The 22,760-nt window shown below is 40.1% G+C and overlaps 1 protein-coding gene across 4 annotated transcripts in view; it reads right to left on the bottom strand.

Moving 5' to 3' along the window:
* Nucleotides 1–22,760, bottom strand: part of TGFBR3 (transforming growth factor beta receptor 3) — a 209,669-nt gene that overhangs the window by 8,956 nt on the left and 177,953 nt on the right. For 3 of the 4 annotated variants that reach the window (XM_027536536.1, XM_027536533.1, XM_027536534.1), the window contains 4 exons: nt 18,788–19,087; nt 15,782–15,902; nt 6,908–6,949; nt 4,497–4,604 (listed from right to left, as the gene is read on the bottom strand). In XM_027536536.1, the coding sequence (XP_027392337.1) occupies nt 4,497–4,604; nt 6,908–6,949; nt 15,782–15,902; nt 18,788–19,087 (571 nt within the window). The remainder of the gene's footprint in view (nt 1–4,496; nt 4,605–6,907; nt 6,950–15,781; nt 15,903–18,787; nt 19,088–22,760) is intronic. The other variant, XM_027536535.1, reaches the window with a different exon arrangement.

Raw genomic sequence — 22,760 nt, 5'->3', positions numbered from 1 at the left:
ACCCCCTCCCTTGAAATGTTTTCTTTAAATCAGTGGGTTTGATGTGTTCTGGATATTTACCTCCTTGTATTTTAGATACATGTAGTTGCAGATGGCACCAGGAACTGGATGTCTATACATTCTTAATCTGGCTGAGTAAGCTTTACCAGTTAATGTCTGCCCACTTGCCTCATATATAAACTGAGGAAATGGGTGTGCTAATTCAGCTTCTAATTCCTTTGGTTCTGTGCAGCATTTTCAAATCCCTCTTTCTGAGAGAAATACCTGTTTGGGCAGCCAGCCCTTGCGTTTTTTTATACTCTGAATTTCGCATGCTTGCCTGACGTAGTATTTCTGGTTTTTTAAAAGGTATAACGTGTTGATTTTCACTGAAATCATGGTTCTGTCACTACTTTTGTAAATTAACCTGAAACGTAACCTTCACGGTAACTGGGACGATATGCTTGTAAAAGTGTTTGTTCCCTTTTACTTTTATCCTCAGTGTACCTCCTTAATCCCCTACCAACCCTTATCTTGTATGAGAATAAGGTGTAACTTTGTGGCTGAAGACTTGAATGAAGATAATGGGACCTTTTATTCTCTAAATAGTGACATATTATCTACAGCCACAGATTAAATATCAGACCTAAGAATAAAGATCCTTGGTACTTAAAAAAAATAAAAATAAAAATGCAATAAGAAACTAAAAGATAAAAATGAAGAAATCTCCTAGAAAAGAAACGAAAAATATGGAAAACAGAAAAGGAGAATTACAGCACAATTCAAGAAGTTCAACTCTGAAGTAAGAAGATTTCTAGAATAAGAGAACCAAAAAAAAAAACATGGGCAAGAAAAAATAAATAATTCTAAAAAATCTCAACAATAAAGGACATAGTTTCTAGACTGAAAGGCCTCAATTAATGCCCAGCATAATGAATGAAAATACACCTACATCAAGCACTATCATTGTAAAGTTTCTTCCAGAAAGAAAAAAAATAAAAGATTAGAAATCTGAATGACTTTGAATTTCCCAAAAGCAATCTTCAGAGCTAAAAGTCAGTGAGGTGTGCTTTCAAAATTCTGAAGAAAAAACACTTGAAGTCTAAAATTCTATACCGTGGCAAACTATCTATTAGTGTTTATATAAAATGAGGATATTTTCAGACATGCAAATGCTATTTTCACACATGTGAAAAACATTTCTCTCTTATGTTCCCATTAAACAAAGAAGGAGGAAGACACAGGAGCCAGAACACAGGACATCTACAACTCAAAAGTATTGAGGAAAATGAGTCAGTAGAATACCTGATGTTTGACCGTGTATGTGTAAAAGGAGATTGAGACAACTGGAAGAGTCAACAGACAAATTCATGGTGATGGTTTAGTTGCTAAGTCGTATACCAGTATAATTCTATTTGGAGGATGATTTTGGCCTTTAAACTATGTACATGTTGTGATAAAGCTAAAAAGTTTACTGAAAAATAGAAATAAATGCTTTTGCTCCTCTCCTTAAAAAAAAACAAAAACAAAAACAGATATAATATTGCACACAACTTTTGGGACCTTCATGAGTCAGTTTTGGGACTCTGACCCTGTTAGGTCCCCAGGAGCACGAAGATTCTGTGACTCCATTCCAGCACCATTTCCACCCTCACTGCCCCTCCTCTCTGCACTATCTTAGTGGAGAATGTAAGTTTTAGGAATGGGGTTTTCCAAACAGTGAATATAGCTTTCAGAAGTATCCATTATTATACCGAAAGCTGTCATATGATAAAAGCAGGGATACAGATTTTTTGGACTCACATGCATTCCATGTATGTAAGTAGATCACAGTTCAAACCTAAGGCTTGGTTCTGTGCTCTGTGCTGCAGAGTGGAAAGCACAAAGGGAAATATCTAAGCTGAGCACTATTTTAGCCACAGAGGCAGATGTTGCCTGAACCCCCAAATATACCATATAAGGCCTGAGTTCCACAGCTTAGATTATTGTGGAAATTGAATGGACTGAGTCAGTGTTTGTATAGACACACCTTTCCATTGGCCACCGCATTATGATCTTTTCATCTAAATTTGCTGCTGGCTGATCCAGGTAATAAACAGAGTTCTCAATAGGAAACTACCACTTGGTCCTGCAGTAAGTCTTTCTTTTTTGTGTGATGCTGGTATTCCTTAGGAGTGGTCTTTAAAGTGAACCAGAGGCTACAGCTTTTAATAAAAAGCCATTTCAAGCTGTGATGCTAACAGGTTTAGAATCCAAATGACTAGAGTTTAGAGTCTAAGTGTCTATAAAGCCTTTCAGCTTCCAAATGAGCCTAATTTATTTTGCTGGAAACCATCACAGGAAGGGCTTTGGATTTTTGTTTTTAAATCTACTTATAAATCTATTTCTATATTAACAAAACTTTAAAACTCCTTAAGTCTCTGTTTTTGGGGAGAAGGGAACATTAACAACACATCTCAGAATTCAATGAGCAGCAGCAATGCATGTCATAAAGCCAGGTTTTGCTCTTTCCCAGGTCAGTATATCTGTGGACAAGAATCTGGGATTATCAGAGTGAATTCAGTGGGGTTTGTTCCCACAGTGACACCATTTGGTTGCCCTTTTTTGCTTCTAGCTGGCTTCCTGGCCCTCCTGGCCTGAGATCAGACTTCAGAATTTGGGAGTGTAGCTCTATTACCAAGGCCAGTCATGATCAGCAGGTATGTGGTAAGCATCTGTGGGTGACTACCTTGTAGAAATCTTCAGGGCTACAGAGTCTTCTTGGAGTACTTTCAAGTTCATTCCTAATATATATAGCATAAGCTGCCAAGAACTCTAGAACTTACAGCCATGCAGGAGAACGGGGAAAGTTGCAAAGAACTGTGAGTCTGAGATTTGGATGTGTTAGTACTCCTGTAACAGAATTATTCACTCAAAGATGCTCCTCTGCTAAACATTGTCCTTCCACTGCTTGTGTAAGCTATTCATGAAGAACGACATTCCTAAATGGATTCACAGATGTCCATATATTCTCAGTCTAACACTTAACAGATTTATTTCCTTTTGCTCACATGAAACAGACAGTCGACCCTTGGACAACGTGGGGCTTAATCTGCATATAACTGATAGTCTGCCTTCTGCATCCCAAATTCTTCTGCATCCGCAGATTCTACCAATCATGGATCACGACAGCAGTATTTACTCTTTATAAAAATAATCGCATATAACCCACACTGTTTAAGAGTAACTGGCTTCACTCAAAGGTTGTTGATTAGGAACAATAATCTAAGGACTTAAAGCCCTACTGTTAAGCTCCTAAAATTTGCTTTGGACTGTGTGACTTTCCTATGCTTGGCACCATAGGGTTCATTCTGCTTCTTCTGCCATAATTTAAAATAACTCAGAGAATGCAGTATTTGAAGGGAAGATTCTGATGAGGATTAAGATATGACTTCTCAAAACACCCTTCCATACTTCTCTTTCCTTGAAAGCAGTCATTGCTTCAGCTTGGCCAGTTAGACAGCCCAAGGTAAGGCCAAAGATGGTGGCATGCACGGGTTCAATGGAAAATAAATGAAACTCTAAACAGAAAGTCTGTGCCTGCCACTATCTGACTGATCAATTCAGCACCTTATCCAGGTTCACAGCGTAAATAAGCATACAAAAACAGACAATACCAACTAGGTTGCTAGACATGTCTCAAAATGCATGTCTTTCCTTCCCATATTTACAAGGAACCTAAGATGTTATGAATCAGCAATCCATTTGTTCCTTCCTCTTGCACTACAGACACCCCAAGCCTGGCTTGCATTCTGTCCTGGGGTCAGAACAAGTTTTCTTTCTGTTCAGGCCAGAATGTTTCTACCTTGGGACTCCGGGGTAAGGGTCAGGAAAAAAGGCACATGATAATTTTTAGGGGTGGAAGAACATAACTTGAAAACAAACTGCTTTGTTTTACTATTTCTATTTACAATTCATGAAAAAATACTTTAAATTTTTAAATAACTTTCAAGAGAAGAGAAGAGAATTCAGTGTTTATCAAAGAAGAGATGGTATGGGTTTAAAAAAGGTTGAGAAATTCTGGTTTAAGCCATTGATTAGGGCCTCTGGTGGACAGTGCTCAGCATCTTAGCAGATGTGGTAATAAAATCTTGGCTTCCTCGCTTACTTCCTGTCCATTTATATGTCTATTCTGAAGTCCTCAGCTTTGGGTGAATGGTTTATGTTTCCGGTTTGTCTACATTAACTTTAATTAAGTCCTAACCACAAAATAGTTTTATTAGAAGCTAAACTTCAGCAACATCTCAAATACAATTAACGTAGTTTAAACACTCCTTTTCCACAACTGCTTAAAACAAATTATAGTTTTACAAAACCCAGTTCATGCCAAATACATACATGTGAAAATGGTGGGAATGAACTCTCTCTCTCTTTTGTTCATTATTTCATCCACTCATCCATGCAGAGAAACACCAAAGGTCTGCAGTGTGCCAGGCACACAGGATGTGCACCATCTGACAGGCAGCAGCCACACTCACCTGTGTGAGAATAGATGTACCACAAGGCCCCCGTCAGCAGCGCTCCAATCACAAAGGCTGCGAACGCGATGCCCATCACGGTTAGGGTGTCCAGACCATGGAAAATCTCTATAATGATAAGAAACCAATGCAGACTTTGAGTGAATCAGCATCACACGCTACAATTTTATATTTGTTTCGCAAGTATTATCAGAAAGGCTGAGAACCAACTAACAAACTCTGAGGATAAAAAGTGGATTCCAACAAAATACACTATATTTGTAACTTGCAAATATTTTCTCAAAAGAAAAATGAAATTCTCAGATTTCCAAGATACCTTCAGTTTGCAATTTACTTTGAGCATCAAATTTACTAAAAAGTCAGATTTGTCAACTCTGTAAAACTTAGGCTTGTGGTTCATTGCCTCAGTCTGAGGACATACTATTTGAACAGTAAAGGGGCTTGAAAGTCAAAGCTCAAGATGCTTGGGAAAATAAGGTAAACTTCCATTATCAAAATCTGGCTTCTTATTCATTGAACATTGAGACCCTACACAAAATACAATGAGACACTACACAAAAACCACAAGCCAAATACTTTACAAATATACTTCCATGAACATTTAAAACATGAAAGATAACAGGAAGGAAAGTGGTGAGAAGGAGAAAAAGTAGAATATAACTTTCACTGATCTCACATTTAAACCTTCCATCTCAATAATTACCTATTGTGTCATTTAACACAACCTACTTTTTAACACTTTTCCAACCATGACCTTTCTATGAGGGGAACAGAAATACTCCTCAGCGGGGAGTGGGTTAACAATTTTATGGTTAGCAAAACATATAAATAGAATCAATTTGGCAAAGATTTTTACATTTGAAATTAATTCCAGGCCACAGATATAGAACATTTCCTTTCGTTTAAGAGAATTACTTTGAATCACTTATAAAAAGTAAAGATCAGTTTCTAAGAGAGACAGGTTTTCAGTGGAATAAAATTTCTAAAGTTTCTCTTTAAAAAAAAAATTAAAGTACAGGATCCCTCTGTTACTTCAACACTGTTTCTGTGCTCCTCTCCAGTCAGAAGTGACTCCAGCTGATCTCTATGTAAATTCATTCACTTTGCCTTTCAACTCACTTCAGTGTAAGATACATGTGTAGATAAATGTGACCCTGGAGCAGCCCCAGCACTCAAAAGGGCTCAGGAAAAGTATGACATTGTGGAGAAGATTCTGAAAGATCCAAATTCCCAAGTTCTGGTTCCTACTCCTCTAGCCATGTGCCCCTTAGTGTTCATTTAACTTCTAAAAAATGGGACAGCATTATCTTATCTTCTGAAGGCAGGGGGTAAACAAAAGGAGTTTGCAAAGGGGCTGAGGATCCCCTAGGAGGAGTAAGAACTAGGAAAAATTAAATTAGCCATCAACCTAATTTAATTTAGTCTGTAGGACAGATATTAAAAGATGTCTTTTCATGCCTAAGGTGAAAAGTAGGGCGTGATTAAAAGTTTTGAGTGAAAATACACTAAAGTGCTAAAGATGGAGGTGTCATTTAAGAGAATCAGAGTAGGGGAGTATAGGAGAATGTGTCCATCTGCGTCTCTTCCTGGGTTCATAATACTGTTCCATGATATTGTTAAAATAAATACTCTTAATAGAACGGTTTATAAAGTATTTAGCATAAAGAAACTCTCCAGGCTAATTCTTATGTATACGTGATGGAATTAGCCATGGAGACTAAATCTGGAAAGTCTTAAGGAGGAAAAAAAGTAAAGCTTCTCCCCACAGGCAACATTATCTAGATGAGTTCTGGGTGCACAGCCAGAAAGCCCAGGCTCTAGTTCTGCCTCAGTGCCAATTATAACCGTGGGGAAGTCACTGAAACACTTCTGGGTCAGAGTTTTCTTCTGTATAAGCAATGAAATCGCCCCAGATAATTTTCAACGTATCATTTTGTAGCAGTTGGTCTCTCTCTCTCTTTGTCTTCCAAGTGTTCTCAACACCCCTTGTCTAGTGATTGCCTTAATGGTATAGCAACTAGTTCCTTCAGCACTGCTTCTCTGAGCAGGAAGATACCCTTGATGATACAAAAAGCAAACCACTCCCATAGCTCTATGTTAAGTCTTTCAGATTACAACCACTAAAGGTAGGTAAATGATGAACTTCTCCAAAATTAAGAAGCTACTACATTGCATTAAGGTGATACATACCAATGGGTCAACAAATTCATATTTTAAAATGGCAACAGTAGAGAGGAAAAAAGAAAGGAGAATGCAGGGAGGGAAAAGAAAATATGAGAAAAAAGGGGTGAGGGAGAATGAGAGCAGAAGTCTCCTTATCAAAACGCAGGGTCTGGCAAATGTTCTATAACCAACTCATTCTTATAAAAGCCCAGGAGGCTTTATTTCAAAACAGTTGCATAAAGACTTACGTGGAGTAATTGGAATCGGTTCCTTAATACTTGGACCTGTTTCTGAAACAAAAACATAAATCACGATGTATTCTACAGAGAAACCAAGTTCTAAGTAAGAGGTTATCAAAATCTCAGTAGAGGCTGACATTCTTCTATTTGTGAATACTTATTTTGTGAAAAGTCTGTCAATTATTCTATTTAGGTATCAAGACTGTAACGTGGATTACTCAGAAATTTTAAGCACTGTACTTCATTAATGATCAATTGTATACTTTCTCTAACCTGAAGAAAAACTGAAAGCAAAAACCTAAACTTAAGAAATTTGAGTCTGATAATTCATGCATGTGTATATGCGTGTGCACACGCACACATGTGTATACACTTTTCTCTTTATTTACAAAAGGATGCAGTATGTTTAAGTATCATGTTTCTCCAGTGTATTTAATATCATTCCACTTTCAAAAAGTCTTTTAACATACAGTTTGTAAAAGCGTCTTTATTCCTCCTCCTAACATTGCTGTCCTACAGTTCATCTCCTGTTCATGCATCTGCATTATTACAAAGCTTCTCTAACTGGTCTCCTGGTCTCCACTACTGCACCCAACCCAAATGTTTCCTCCCCGATATGTGCCCCCAGAATGACTTTTGCAGAGTCCAGGGCTGATTATATTATTGCCCTGATTAAACCATTCAATGGTTTCCCTTCATTTATGGGAAAAAAGTCCAAACTCTCGAGCATGGCACGGAGTGATCTGCCTTCCTCTCCCCACCTCTCTCCAGCCTCCTTTCCTAATGGTTCCTCACCCATGCTGGGCTCCTCGAAGTTAAGTTCCCCCACTTCTCCAGGCAGTTCCATGTCATCACAAGTTGCAAGCCATTCCCTCAAGTACCCTCCCTGCACGACCTGCTCTGCTTGCATTTTCAGGGGAGGCGTTCTCTGACTCTCTCACAGCCCCATACCCACCCCAGCAGGGAGAATCTCTCCCACTTTTACTCATCCTCTCCCTCTTTTGTTATAAAGGTGCTACATCACATCTAATTCTCTTAATTTTTTCCATCTCCAGGGCAGAGCCTAGATCTTATTCCTCTGCAGACCCTCAGGGCGCGGCCGGGAATAGAAGAGCCTTTACCAGAAAGCTTAGTGAAGGACAGTTAGAACGCTGCTGTACTTTTCGATTCATCAGGCTTCCCTGAGGGCTCAGACGGTAAAGAATCCGCCTGCAAATGCAGAAGACTTGTTTTTGATCCCTAGGTCAGGAAGATCCTCTGGAGAAGGGAATGGCAACCCACTCCAGTATTCTTGCCTGGAGAATTCCATGGACAGATGAGCCTGGCAGGCTGCAGTCCATGGAGTCGCAAAGAGTTGGACACGACTGAAGCGACTTAGCATGAACACACTGTTTTGTAAACCGAGGCAATAGCGGAATTTTGGAATAAGACTGAAATACGCTTTGACATTTCTATAATGCCTTCATGTTCAGAGAGTGCTATAGAGCCTGATCTCATTTGAGGTTACAACCAGCCCCATTAGGGAGGCAGAAACAGAATTCTTATCACTATCTTACAAAAAAGCAGCCTGAAATTCTTTATCATGTGACCAGCCCAAGGTCACAGCTGGAAAGCATCAGGGTAGGGGCTGACCCAGGATTCCACATTCTGCCTAGCAGGCTAAATGACTGGTGAGTGTGGCTCTGTCCTTAGCTAGAGAAGCACTGATTAAGCAGCTGCTTGTGCACAGCTATGTGCTCTTCTCAACAGTGAGAGTATCACTGGCCACAGGGCAGCCTATCACAGTCCACCATTTATTTTTGTACAAGTGAACTAAAGATGAATTTTATATTTGTAAATCATTGAACAAAAATCAAAATGTTTCATGACGTGAAAATTATACACAATACAAATCTATTCGTAAAGTTTTATTTGAACATAACAAGGCTCACTCATTTATATACTGTCCACGGTCACTCTTAGGCTGCAACAGCAGTTAAGTAGTGAGGCAGGGACTCCATAAGCCACAAACTGGACATATTCACCATCTGGCTCTTTATAGAAAAAGTGTGTTAAGTCCTGGCACACAGACTCTACCCCTGTTCTCCAGAGTTTAAAAGTAACATGTTTAGTGCCTCTCCTCATCTCCACTTTTATTCAATAAAAAAGGAACACACACCTTGTTCTGGAATCCAAAGTAAAGCAAAAAAAAAAAAAATTGTGAAAAATTGACCAAAACAAGCAGCATTTGAGTTGATGTTTATAAAAATAAGAGAAGCTAGACAGGATTGTTAAATCTCAGGATTAAATCGTGAAGCATGGGGTATCACAGTCTAGCTCTAGGGGGAGGGATGCTATGGGATGAAACAAAGCCACTACAGTTGAAGGGTACCCCCTGGAGGTGTGCAGCATAGTGCCCCTGGGCTTAGGATATATGAGAAAGTTATACTTAAAATCACTAAGAAAACTAAAATAATTGTGTGTTTTTAAGAAAATGTATTTCAGTGTGCAGAACACATACCAACTACACAAGGCACATAAGAGACTGTCTCCTGGGAGGTTGGCCCCACCAGCCTTATTGGCAGCAATGAAGCAACAATGATGCCTTAACATCTGTACATTGTATAGTGTTTTACAGTCAACAAAAAAGCCTTCACTTATATTTTCTCATTTTAAATTCCCAAGGGTCCTATGAAGTAGGGGCATCTAACCACAAAATTCTCCTATTTGTAAAAAGTAGTGGTTTGATACGCTGAACTAAGTCCAAAGGCATTTAAAGGTCTCTATAGGGTTCATCATGCGAGAAATATACACACTTCTGGGAAGAGTTCCATCCAATCAACCACCCATGGTTAAACTTTGTCACTCAGAATCCCCAAAAGGTTTCAAATAATGATTCTCCCTTAAGGAGACCTTGTATGTGAGAATGTAGGTTTTACAGTGAAGCCTGTGTGATAGATGACACTGTTTGAAAATTCTTAATGGATTTACATTATTACCTAACCCTCTTACCCCACCCCAAATAGGGGCCTTCTCACTCAGCTAAGCACAAACAGTTGTTGCTCATTTCCCCAGAGGTGAAGTTCCTCCACGCTTTCTGCGCATAAACAATAACAAGCACAGGCTGCAGAACCAAGGTTCAAGGATTTTATCTTCTTACTTTTGTGTTCCAAAATTCCCAATAAACCCCGACTATAACTAAAATAGTTTGATCTCCACTGGAACCCTATAATTGAGTTGGCATGCTGAAAGGAAAAGAGTGGACCCAACAATATTTACTTTTGGTTTAAGGGTACGATTGCAAGAAAGGAATCCTAGCCATTGCTGTAAAGAGAAATGTTAACAATAAAGATTTCTGTACAGAAGAACAAACTATAATCAACATTCTGAATTAAATCTTTTCATGTACTCTGAGCAAACTTTGGTCTGCCTCTAGAACCAAAACTTCCCTCCTCAGTTGTTTAGTCGTGGTTTTCATAAAAAAGTTATTTCTCGGGTTATGCATGAGTAACTGACCACAACTTCTGTCCTCCCACTTTCAATTCAGTTCTCCTAAACATGGCAGGACTGGGCAGGCCCATAGGGAAATGAGGTGTCTAACTGGTACCCACATCTATTAGTATTTGGCACAGACGGCAGATAAAGAAGCTTGTGCAGGCCACCAAAGATACAGTTTTTACTAACTTAACCATACTGTAAATTAATCCCTTCTCTGGCTTCTTTCAATATTTATGGCATTCACTGTAATTGCCTTCTCACTTCTCTGTATCCTTCTACTAGATCAGTGGTTCTCACCCGGGAGTGATTTTTGCCCACTAGGCTCTCCAGGGGACATTTGGAAACATTCAGACACATTTTGGGTTGTCACAACTGGTGGTGAAAGGGTTTGCTAAGGACATTCAGTAGGCAGAGGCCAGGGGTGCTGCTTAACATCCCACAATTCACAGGTCAACACCCCACAGCAAATAGTTATCCAGCCCAAAACATCAGTAGTGCATTAGATTATATCTTCATATTTATTTTAAGCTATAATGAAAGTAGGGAAAGTGTTAGTCGCTCAGTCGGGTCTGGCTCTTTTTGACCCCTCACCTGCCAGGCTTCTCTTTCCATGAAATTCTCCAGGCAAGAATACTGGAATGGGTAGCCATTCCTTTCTCCATGCATTAGATTGTAAAGGCATCAAACATAGGAAAATTTGTATACTATATGCCAAGCATATAGTAGATCCTCAATAAATGTTTTTGGAATAAATAACCATAAATATGTGGCTCAGCTGGTAAAGAATCCACCTGCAATGCAGGAGACCTAGGTTCGATCCTGGGTTGGGAAGATCCCCTGGAGAAGGGAAAGGCTATTATTAATAACACTCCAGTATTATGGCCTGGAGAATTCCATGGACTGTATAGTCCATGAGATTGCAAAGAGTCAAACACGACTGAGCGACCTTCACAAAAAAATCATATATTTTTTATTATTGCATACAAGCCCTAGCAACTTAACCTCCATGCAGCTTTCAGAGTACTCTTCCTAAATGATCTGATGCTCGGTTCTCTACTCAAGATCTTTTGATGGATCTCAGACTTTAGAGGTGCATATTGGAATATTTGTGAATCAAATGAAATGTCTGGGTTTCCTTCTAAACAATCCAGAGACAGGAAGTAATAAAACAAAATTGGCTATGAATTGGTAATTGTGGAAACCAGATGAGTGGTTTGTAGGAGTTCATTCTACTATTTCTTGTTTTTGTTTAGATTTGAAATTTTTGAAACTATAAGGTTTTCAAAATGTGAAGCACACTGAATAAAATTAAAAAAAAAAAAAAAAAAAGAACCTATGATACCTCTCCCTTACTGAATAGACTGAATGTCTTGATCTGCTAACTAAGCATTTCTACCATCTTTCTCCTTGGCTTCCCCTCATCTTTACCTCTGCCTGAGGACAAAACCTGGCTGGTGCTTTAAAGTATATTTTTGTTCTGGAAAAATAAAATGTGTTCCAAAAAGCAACGCCTCTCTTGGATTAATTTCCAACTGACATTCACAACTTGCCCTTTCACTCCCCTCTAATCCCCTCAGAAAGCCTAGTATGGCTGAGATGTTAAGAGGAAGGAAAGGAAATTAACATTTACTGAGTGCCCATGATATGCCAGGTGCTGTCCTGAGCATAGTTTAATATTTAAAAAGTTATGTGGTGGAAATATGGAGAAAATTCAGTATTTTAAACACTTAACTTGCTAAGAATTATAGATTGTACATAAAGCATGGCAAATTTGGGAATGTCCTTTTGTGCTCATTTTCCCCCTATATATATATATATGCCCTAAACTTCAGAGAAATGATTACTTTTCCCTTTCACCATTTAAAAAAAAAATCATTGCTGACGTGGTGTAATCATTTTCATTATGTAAGCCCAAGTGTTCTCAAATGCTGTAAAAAGCAGTCACAGCATCCAAAGAAAATGGCACTAACATGCCTATATTTCAAGATACTTCAGAAAATATGGTAGGATGGCACCACCTCAACTATTTTAATTGTTTTGCCATAAACCATAATATGCATAAACTATTCACGTTTCCTGGGCTTTTCTTTGAGTTACAATTCAAAGTCACAAAACTTGTCCTAAACTTTAAGACTCTTAAATAGTTTATGTGTTTCCTAATATCTTAACCCTTTGGTGGAACAGATGTTTTTCCCTAAAACTCTTCACCTTCTTTTCATAATTATTAGAGCATTTGGGTACTAACCTGCATACCAATGTGATATGGCATGAACTGGGGAAGAGGCCAGGAAGAGGCGTATGAAAGGACAGATGACTGTGTTGCTTGTAGATTTTATTAAAAACTAGAATCAACATAAAGGAAATCAGTCCTGAATATTTATTAGAAGGACTGATGCTGAAGCTGAAACTTCAATATTTGTGAATCAATTGGGCCATCTGATGCAAAGAACAGACTCATTGGAAAAGATCCTGATGCTGGGAATGATTAAAGGCGGGAGGAGAAGGGGATGACAAAGGATGAGATGGTTGGATGGTATCACCAACTCAATGGACATGAGTTTGAGTAGGCTCCAGGAGTTGGTGATGGACAGGGAGACCTGGTGTGCTGCAGTCCATGGGGTTGCAAAGAGTTGGACACGACTGAGCAACTGAACTGAACTGAACTGAGAATCAACCTCCACCTAGGATAAGGCATAAAGATTTAAGAGCATAGGCTCAAAGTTCCTTGATTTGAATCCCAGACCCACCATTTATTTATGTGGTGTGACCTTGGCCAAGTTACTTACCCTTACTCTATAATAGACTTACCCACAAACAACATTTAGGACAAAGCCTTGCACTAAGTAAATGCTCAATAAATGTCAGATCAACATTATCATCATCTCCATCTTCATCATTACCACTAGCATCATCATTATTGAAAATTTAAGCAAAACAATTCTAGTCCCAGAGTTGGTTCCCAAGGGACTGAGAGATCAAAGGTGGCAAAGATGTGCTGTGAAACTCAGGAAAGTTCCATTAATAACAGTGCTTCCCCCCACCAAAAAACACAACAGTGGCCCAGAGGAAGGACTCAGAATTACTTACTTAGTTTTGATGGCCTATTCTGCTTGCCCAGAGATGAAAGAAACATCACCTGAAATGAGCCCTTGCTACTGGCAGTGGTAGCCACAAAGCAGCTCTCTGGCTGACTGTGAAGTAGACAACCTCTATCTGCTGCCCCAGAAAAACCAAGTGTTGAGAAATAAGATGGACCAAATGGCCAGGGAGAGCTGGAACTTCAGCCAGGTCTCCAAAGAGTATCCATGTAGTCAAAGGACAGTAAACTGTCCCATTGGGAAATTTTTAGTCCCAAAGTTATTCCCAACAAGAGATCTGCCCACTTCCAGAGATACTGTGTGTGCTAAGTTGCTTTAGTTGTGTCCAACGCTCTGCAACCCCATGGGCTGTAGCCCACCAGGTTCCTCTGTCCATTGGATTCTCCAGGCAAGAATACTGGAGTGCTTTTGCCATGCCCTCATCCAGGGGATCTTCCTGACCTAGGGATCAAACCTATGTCTCCCGTCTTGGCAGGCAGGTTCTTTACCACTAGCACCACCGGGGAAGCCCACGGATACTGGGGTATTTGTTATCTTAATACAGTAACACATAAGGCTGTCTGGCAGGAAGAACACTCATGATCCTGTTATTTTTCAAAGAAACCAATACTATCAGGCAAATAGTCACATTCCTCTTATAAATGATTACTCCAATTCCCTGACAGGTAGAAGGAGAGCACAGATTCTAATGGTCTGCACTGAGGAGAAGTGCTTCTACAGTCAAAGGGAAATAAACATCAAAGATGAGTGGAGTCACTCAAACAGGCTAAAAACTGCCAGGAAACCTACCCCATTCAGTGTAAAGTTAGAAAGAGCATTTGCATACAGCCCCTGGGAAGCCAGCCTACAGCCTAACCTTCTCAATTTGTTTAACAAACCTAGGCAATGAACTTTCTTCACCGCATGCTTCTCCACCAAAACCTAGTCTCAATTAGCAAATCTCATGAAATCGCTTTGATATTTGGTAAAACTTTCCTCTTGAACTTTTATGTAAAGAAAACATTGAACTTTCAGGATAATTATACACCAAGTTTAAATAAAGGTAATTACCTAATTTACAAGAGGAATTACTTAAAAAAATACCACCAGACTTAAAGAATGAATGAATGAATTACTGGAAGTTATACTGCTGCAATATTAATGCCTAATTATTGTCTGGCACAAGAAAAAGCAAGCTGCTGCCTTCAATTACGTGCAGAATTACCTCTCTCAAAATAGGTAAGAGTAACAGATGGAGTATGGGGTGGCTGTTGCTGCTGTTACACCACTTTCACAGTACAAAACAGAGCCAGCTGTTGCCCGATTATGATATGCTTTGCAACACAATTAATTTATTCTTATTTCTTTTCCCTTGGACCCAATAAACAAGGAACTACTTGGGCAATCCATTTATAGAAAGACTGCAGCTATTATAACTGCTTCAAATGGCTAAAAATTAATGAATAAAGTTAAACAAACAACAACAAAAACATTGATGAGGAACCAATAAACATCTAATACGTATATCTCCCACCAACTTGAGGACGGCTGGGAAATGAATGAAAAATTGTTTTGCCTCTTCAAACAGTACAGCTGAGTGGTATGGCTGAGAAGGCCTTTGGGAGTCATATGGTCCAACCCCCTCTTTCTCCAGATAAAGAAAATGAAACCCAAGGACCTGAGAGGAGAGCTCCAGAGTCCCACAGCCAGCTAGCAGGGAAAGCCTAGAGCTGTGCATAAAATTCTAAAATTGAAATGATAAAAACACATTTGAACAGTGGTTTTCAATGTCTTTCTGCTGTGACACCTAAGACAGATGGTGTTCACGTACATGGTACCCTCCCAAAGGCATCTGTGATCCCTGACAAAGCACTCTAATAGCTTGTAGCCAGCACAGCCTTTACCAGCAGGTCAAAGAAAGATGGGCTGTGGACTGCATGCAATTCCAGAAGGAACTCTAACCCTCTCCAACATGCTCGAGGAAGCATATCTGCATGCAGGGCGAGTGACAGCATCGTCATAACAGACTAACCAAGACTTTGCTCTAATATTTAAAGAGGAAGTCATTGGCAAAGGTATCATTAATGCACAGCAGCAGGAGAACCAACTAAACAAAAGACTCTGTGGGCAAAGAATTCTTTTCTAAAGCCACTAAATGGTCGTTAATTTATCTTTCAAATAAAACTGGGCTTTGATTTACAGTATTCCAGTCTGTGGGGTCGCACAGAGTCGGACACGACTGAAGCGACTTAGCAGCAGCAGCAGCAGCAGCTTCTTTATGAGTAGCACACAGGTCGCTGTTCTCTGACCGAGCCTCCGCAGAACGCACCTTTAAATGGTACTTCGTGGTGGATAACAGCGAGGGGCCTGGTGAACGTCTTCTTATTCTGCATCATGGCCCAGATCATTGAGGCATCCAGCGAGGTGCAGGCTTCATCAGGAAGCACACACTGCAGAGAGAACAGTCAGGGGGTCACTCAAAAGGGCCAGCATGGTTGTCCTGTGGCCCCTTATCAGACAGCTCACAGCTATTTACCCCAGAAAAACAGGATACCAGGATGGTTTTCAAAGAACCACCAATAATCTGAGAGTTATGAGAGCAGCCTCAGTGTATTCTCAGCTGCACTTGAAGATGCAAACATTGCTGGATGGATTCCCACAAAACAACTGGAGGTTTTAGTGTTATTTAGTCTGAAAAATAAAATAACTATATGACGAACATTGGCCCTTCATCAAGCTGGCTTACACACAAACGGTTCATGTTTGTGATTTGTGATGGTAGGAAACTTCATGTATTGCATTATGAGGGTGACAGATTTTACATCTGCTGTCCAAAAAGATAATCATGTTGTCGAGTGCATTTGATTTTTTTAATTACAGTATAGGCTTATGCAAAATGAAGCTTTCCAGGGTCATCTGCTTTTAATGTTCCAAAATGAAGTCCTAGGGAGTTGTGCCTAGGGGTGGAGGCCATGAGATCAGCTGTTTCCAGCTATTTTCAGTCTCCAAACTTAGAACCAGCATGCCCAAGCCTGGTGTATCTGTTTCCATTACCTTTTCCTTTAAAATAACTTTGGCTCCTTGTCTATGCCCATCAATAGGTGAAATGCTAATGTCAGTGACATCCAATCACTTTTGTTGGAAGGGGAAACATATCAATTATTTTTTAAAAATCTATATATAGCAAGGGATCCAGAAAAGTTAACTAGCTTCCAGATCTTCTAGTCACAAAAGAGCAGAGACTTGTGGCTTTATTGTCATTGCTGCTCTGAGCAACATCAAAGTCAGATACATGTTATACGACAGTTCCCCTCTCTTACAACCCCTGCCCCAAACAAACAAGAAAAGTCTTTACAACAGCCCTCCGGTAAAGGGAAACAATGGGTTTATCATGGAGAGAACTCGTTGAGAAGATTTGCAGTTTAGGAAGAGCTTTCTTACTTTCCTTCTAGTTTCCTTGGTTAAGCAAGAGTCTACAACAAATTTCACTGCAAGATCCCGGGCAAGTCACTGAACACTCTGCTCTCAATTTCATCAGCAATAGGCAGGGCTGGACTCAACAGTCTTTGAGAATTCTTCCTAGAAGAATCTTTGGCTCAGTCTATTGTCATAGAAAGCAGTCATAGGAGTGTGAAAATATTAACCATAGGCCGTAAACAGAGGAACAGCGGTAACAGCTCTATAAATGGTCCACTGTCCTCATCTCCACTGTCTCACCTGCTCTTCTACCTAGGAAGGAAGGCTATGCTATTACTCCAACGGTACAGACAAGGACACGGAGGTTCTGAGAGGTCAGGAACTTGCTAATGTCCTGTTAGGAAGAATCAGGCCTGCCTTCTCGGCCCCCATGCTCTTTCCACTCTACCTTGCCTTGGATATAACCTTAGGCTTAGGGCCACATCCCATGTCAACCCCAGGTACTTAGAACTTTCCTTTAAATGTTATAGAAGGAAATATTAGGACTAATTTTCACAGACTGACACACTATGAAGCTGGGTTGCTACAGGCCAGGCTCACTGAAAGGTGAGCGCTACAGCTATCAGTAAAGACAGGGGTAACTGCCAGGCCTCCCCTCCTAGATCCCCAACTCCTAAAGTTATTCTCTGGGTCCCACAGCCACTCAAGAAGCTCTGCATGGCTCTCGACCACTGTCCACTATGGCCCAAGCTTGATGGCCACTGGAAGGTGGAGGCCCACAAGGCTAGGGCACCAATGTTCCCTAAGGCAACCTAAAGAACACAGCCTAAATCACTTTATATATACACACACACACACACACACACACACACACACACATGCGCTCCCTGAGGACTAAGAGATCAGATTCACTATATTTTCAAATGTATTATAAAATTTCCTGTGGTCTAATGGAGAAATTGATGCCCAGGAGAATATAATAGTGCAAAGGATACAGATAAATGACAATCCGTCTCATAACAATAATTTTTCCTTCTCCTTTTACACCCATCTCTCACAACCTATGTACCAGGTGAGAAAATTCTGTCCCTATGAGACAGTGTTAATGACACAGCTCAATTATTGGACTTTTAGAAGCTGACTGATATGCAAGTGTAAAAGGATGAGAAGTCAGCTTACACTGTGTGAGATATCTAACCAAAATAAACACACATATGAAGTTATACATAATTACGGCAGATCACAGAAACAAAACCAGACAGAAGATACCCTTCATGCAAAAAGCCAAAACAATGAGGTCATTACCCTTGCGGATGCCCCCTACCATAGCCACACCAGCAAGGTCAAAGGGTTCTGATTTCTGTTGTGGCAACAGCATGTACTAGTTCTATGTGGGGAGCAACATGAGGCAAACATGACGAACCACAATATGAAACCAAGAAAAATTAAAATATTTGTTAGTTTCCCTTAGAAGTCCTCATGAGACAAGTCAACCTTATAACTCACACAGAGAAGGTCAAAAAACAACTGCAATACAAATCTCAGCGGGACCTGGAAAAATTAATCCTCACGTTGAACTTGTCCTTCGGCTCTCTGTACTCTTGGCACTGTGTACTATTAGAATAGCAAAGATAAAGCCAGACCTCTCCTTCAATGGAAAACAGTCTTGATTTATCGTTCATAAGATACTACTGAATAGCATGCATGGAAAAAAAAAAAGCATACGGTCAGGACTCATTCTCCAAGACTCCATAAAACTCACAGTTCCCTGCTAACATGAACTTTATGACTTTGACTGGGCAGTCCCCAAACCAAAAACCTCAACCTGCAGCAAGCTGTGATTAAACCTTTCTGGTAGGTCACTGCCTCACCTAAAGATGTCAAAATAACAGGAGAAAATAGATGAAGGCCCACTAACCTTGGGTAGCTTCTGGGGGTCCTTTTCCTTTTTGGTACACAGCGTGAGCTCACACTGGAGAAAGAGCAGGGAGGTATTGAAGACAGGCTTAAAAACAAAGCTGAACCGTTTCTTATCTATCTCGGCTTGTGGGATAGGAAAGTGCACTCTCTTGGGATTGTAGAATTTCACAGATTCATCTTTAGGACAAATGTTCTCAATGATAGTATAATCAGACATCCTATCAGGGTTTGAATACGGAGAGATAAAGCACGTTTGGATGGCAAATCCCAGTTCTTGGTCAGCCTTGGTAACAGACACCTAGAACAGAACAGAAAGCTCAATTCAGAAGTGAGTTAACATTTCACGCTCACTGTAGGTACAAGGACAACATACCAACGTGGCCCTTCTGATGAGAGACATTGCGTGATTTGTGTAACACACCTATATAGTCTTCTTTCTAATCACAAAAGTGACACACTCATTGAAGAAAGAGATATTTTCCATTTAAATCTGGTATGGATGATGACAGTGAATTATTTAGTTTAAGTGCCAGCCTGGATTCTAATATTCTAAGATTCTAATACAAGATAAATAAGTCTCTTTGACTTCCTATGAGTCCTCTGGGAAATAAAAATAAAAGTATATCATGCACCTAGAGTAGACTTTCCAAAATAAATAAAACACCAACAGGTAAAAACCCTAATGTCATAATAGGGTTATCACTTGTGAGGCAACCTCTCTTAAAAATTACTCAAAAAATAAAGGACAGAGCTAGATGTACTTAAACCAGGCAGGGAAGACCAGACTTCTAAACTGCAGCAAGTCAGAAGGAGCCTATACACTGCAGTGAAGTTACTGATTCATCTAAGTCCTGCTTCACGGTGAGTAGCCAGAGCTGGCTTCTGGGGCTGGATGTTGGGCATGGTGCAATCTGGTGGCGATCACGAGCCTGGCAAAGTGTCCCAGCTCTTCAGAGGTCCAAACCAGACCTTGCCAAGGACTCTCCCCTCAGTCTTTAAGCCCAAGGGTATTTTAAGGGAAATCTAATCTGGAAACGTTTCCGACTCATTTACACTTCCCTCTTACAAAACATTTGTATGGGCTATGTCCAAACCTTGTTGAGGTTCTTTTCTTTAGAAACAGGAAGTAGTGTGTGGCCAAGTGTAAACAGAATTCAAATCTCAACCATCCTGAACTCAGCTAAAATCTCCAAACCAGACTGGATTCTCCATCTGGTGACACATGGATCACTGTGTGAACTGCCTCTCCCCACTATTGCCTCATTCCTTGACTAAACTAAGAATCAAAATAAACTTAAACACTTTAGAAATAAAGTTGGTCCTTAACCATAAGCCAATAGCCCCAGAATCCTTTCAAAGGCATGAAGCTATAAACACACTTTGCATTCTGAGATACCCACGGGAAATCCCTGACATCACATGGGGCTTTTAGCCCACAGCACTATTTTGAAAGATCCCTATGTGGTTAACTGCAAGACACTCAACAGTGAAGATGATGAAGATGATAATGACATTTCGCTGTGCCTTAAAGCTTAATCCCTGAGAACAATCTTATAAGTATTTTCATCTTCATTTTATAAATGGAGGGCAAATGGAACACACAGGATAGATAACTTGTTCAAAATCATAGCTAGCAAATACTGGGGAAAACCAAGGCTTGAGCCCAGGTCTTCTGAACCCAAGTCCATTTTCTCTTCACTATTTCACTACAGCTACAGGGTCAGTTCAAGCTGCCCATGATGTGGTCAGGGAGGGTGCTTAGTAAGACATCTTTCCAGGAAGTAGTATTTAGTAGTCTGAAAATATTCACAATTCATTACTTTTACAGTATTTCTGAAAAATGAGATATTTAATCTTGGAAAAATGGCAAACTACATATACTCTATTTACTCATAAGTGCCCTTTAATATGAACTCAGAACCCACAATGCAAAAACGTGTGATAGAAGAAATGCAAACCTTTTCTCTAATCTCAATGATCAATGATCTGCAATGGCAGAATAGCTAAGGTACTCCAAAAAATTGTTTGAGAGGAAAAAAAGACTATTGTCAATAAGTCTTTTACTCTGAAATGGACTGGAAATGAACAGTGGCAGGACTCTGCTGCTCACTCGCCATGAGCACTGACCCTTGGTTTCTGCCCCCACAGAATGAGGGCACTGACTAGATACAGCAACTGTGACAATCTGTAAAGTCAAAATTATATGCATACCACACAGCTCTCTGATAGTTAGGAAATGCCAGCTAATACTAGCAGTACTAATCTACATTTACATTTGGGGGGTTATATTAGACATCAACCCTGAATATTCATTGGCAGGACTGATGCTGAAGCTGAAGCTCCAATACTTTGGCCACCTGATGAGAAGAGCTGACTCAGTGGAAAAGCCCCTGATGCTGAGAAGGATTGAGGGTAAGAGGAGAAGGGGGCAACAGAGGATGAGATGGTTGGCTGGCATCACTGACTCAATGAACGTAAGTTTGAGGAAACTCAGGGAGATAGTGATGGACAGAGAAGCCTGGCGTGCCGCAGTTCATGAGGTTGCAAAGAGTGGGACATGACTTATTGACTGAACAACAAAAACAACATATAGACTTATATTTTTAACTTCCCAAGACAAATGAACTAAAAGAAAATGTGCCAACTGTGTGACCAACTATCACCCAAAGATGACCAAAGACCAAGTGGCAAAACTGGTAACGTCTTGGATTAAAGGAAGAGATCATGATCTAGAGGAAATAGGAGATTCTGGGAGGCGATGTGATAAGAATGGCCACAAGAGGAAACATGGAAATAGCTCTTTAGACCAAGTCAATGATTAAGTTTTACTTACTTTCCCCAAATAAAACATTTTCTTATCAGCGGTGGAGTCCAAAATGAGACAAAAAAGACTAGGCATGGCTACTATCCTATTTAGCAAAATATATACCAATTCTCTCTCATATTTTAGGTGGTTTAAAACAATTTTAAAATAAAGTAGTTTATAACAGTTCCCCTTTCCCCAAATTCTCTTCAGTGTATTATTATGTATTTGCCCTGGTGGCTCAGCTGGTGAAGAATCTGCCTGCAATGTGGGAGACCTGGGAAGATCTCCTGGGGAAGGAAACAGCTACCCACTCCAGTATTCTGGCCTGGAGAATTCCATGGACTGTATAGTCCATGGGGTCGCAAAGAGTTGGACACAACTGAGCGACTTTTACATATCATTTTAATGATGTTTAAAATGGCATAGCAAAAAGACTTGGTTTGTTTTTTTCCATCACTTTCACAATGTCTTTGATTCAATTCAATTATGAACAATATAATCTACAAATGGGAGAATAAGAATGAAAAAGAAAATATATTTCAAATAAGCCAGCACTGGGGGTTGGGGGAGGCAGTTGGGGAGGAGGGAGAAAACCCAAAACATTCAGAGTTGGATGTATGAGGAAGATTTAAGGCAGCAAAGCCACAAATTGGCAAAGCCAGGCACACATCTGGAAAAGAACAAACTGCAGTTAAGCAGCGCCCCTAAAACCTATAGTACAATAGTGCATCACTGACCAACCACACATGTGGATGGAGCAGCCGGAATAGCAAGAAGAAAACACCAGTGTTGGATTAGGAGAGAGCTCTGATCAGGGACAGCACATAGAAAGCAGTATATCTTCCCTAACAGAGAAAGGAGTACCCAATGAAAGAGAAGATCTCTCAGAAGAGGGAAATCAGAAAGCAGGAGATGATCCAAGAAAATGTCTAGAGCCTGTGGGCTCCGTCCCAGAATCAGTATAAATGTGAGTTATTTGTCTTTCTTAAATAGAAATATGTGTACTGAAGTCATTTTTAATATATGGAAGTATCCCATTTTGGCCCCTTAAGCTTCTCCCTCCTCCCATAGTGGAGAACACCAGCCTGCATCTTAGCACCAAAACCAGCTCGATAGAGGACGACTTTCCTGTAAGACCAGCAGACATTCTGGGGTCATGAGCATA

The sequence above is a fragment of the Bos indicus x Bos taurus genome, chromosome 3 (assembly GCF_003369695.1).
Source record: "Bos indicus x Bos taurus breed Angus x Brahman F1 hybrid chromosome 3, Bos_hybrid_MaternalHap_v2.0, whole genome shotgun sequence".
NCBI classification, from domain to species: Eukaryota; Metazoa; Chordata; class Mammalia; order Artiodactyla; family Bovidae; genus Bos; species Bos indicus x Bos taurus.
This window is presented reverse-complemented; position numbering and strand designations above follow the sequence as displayed.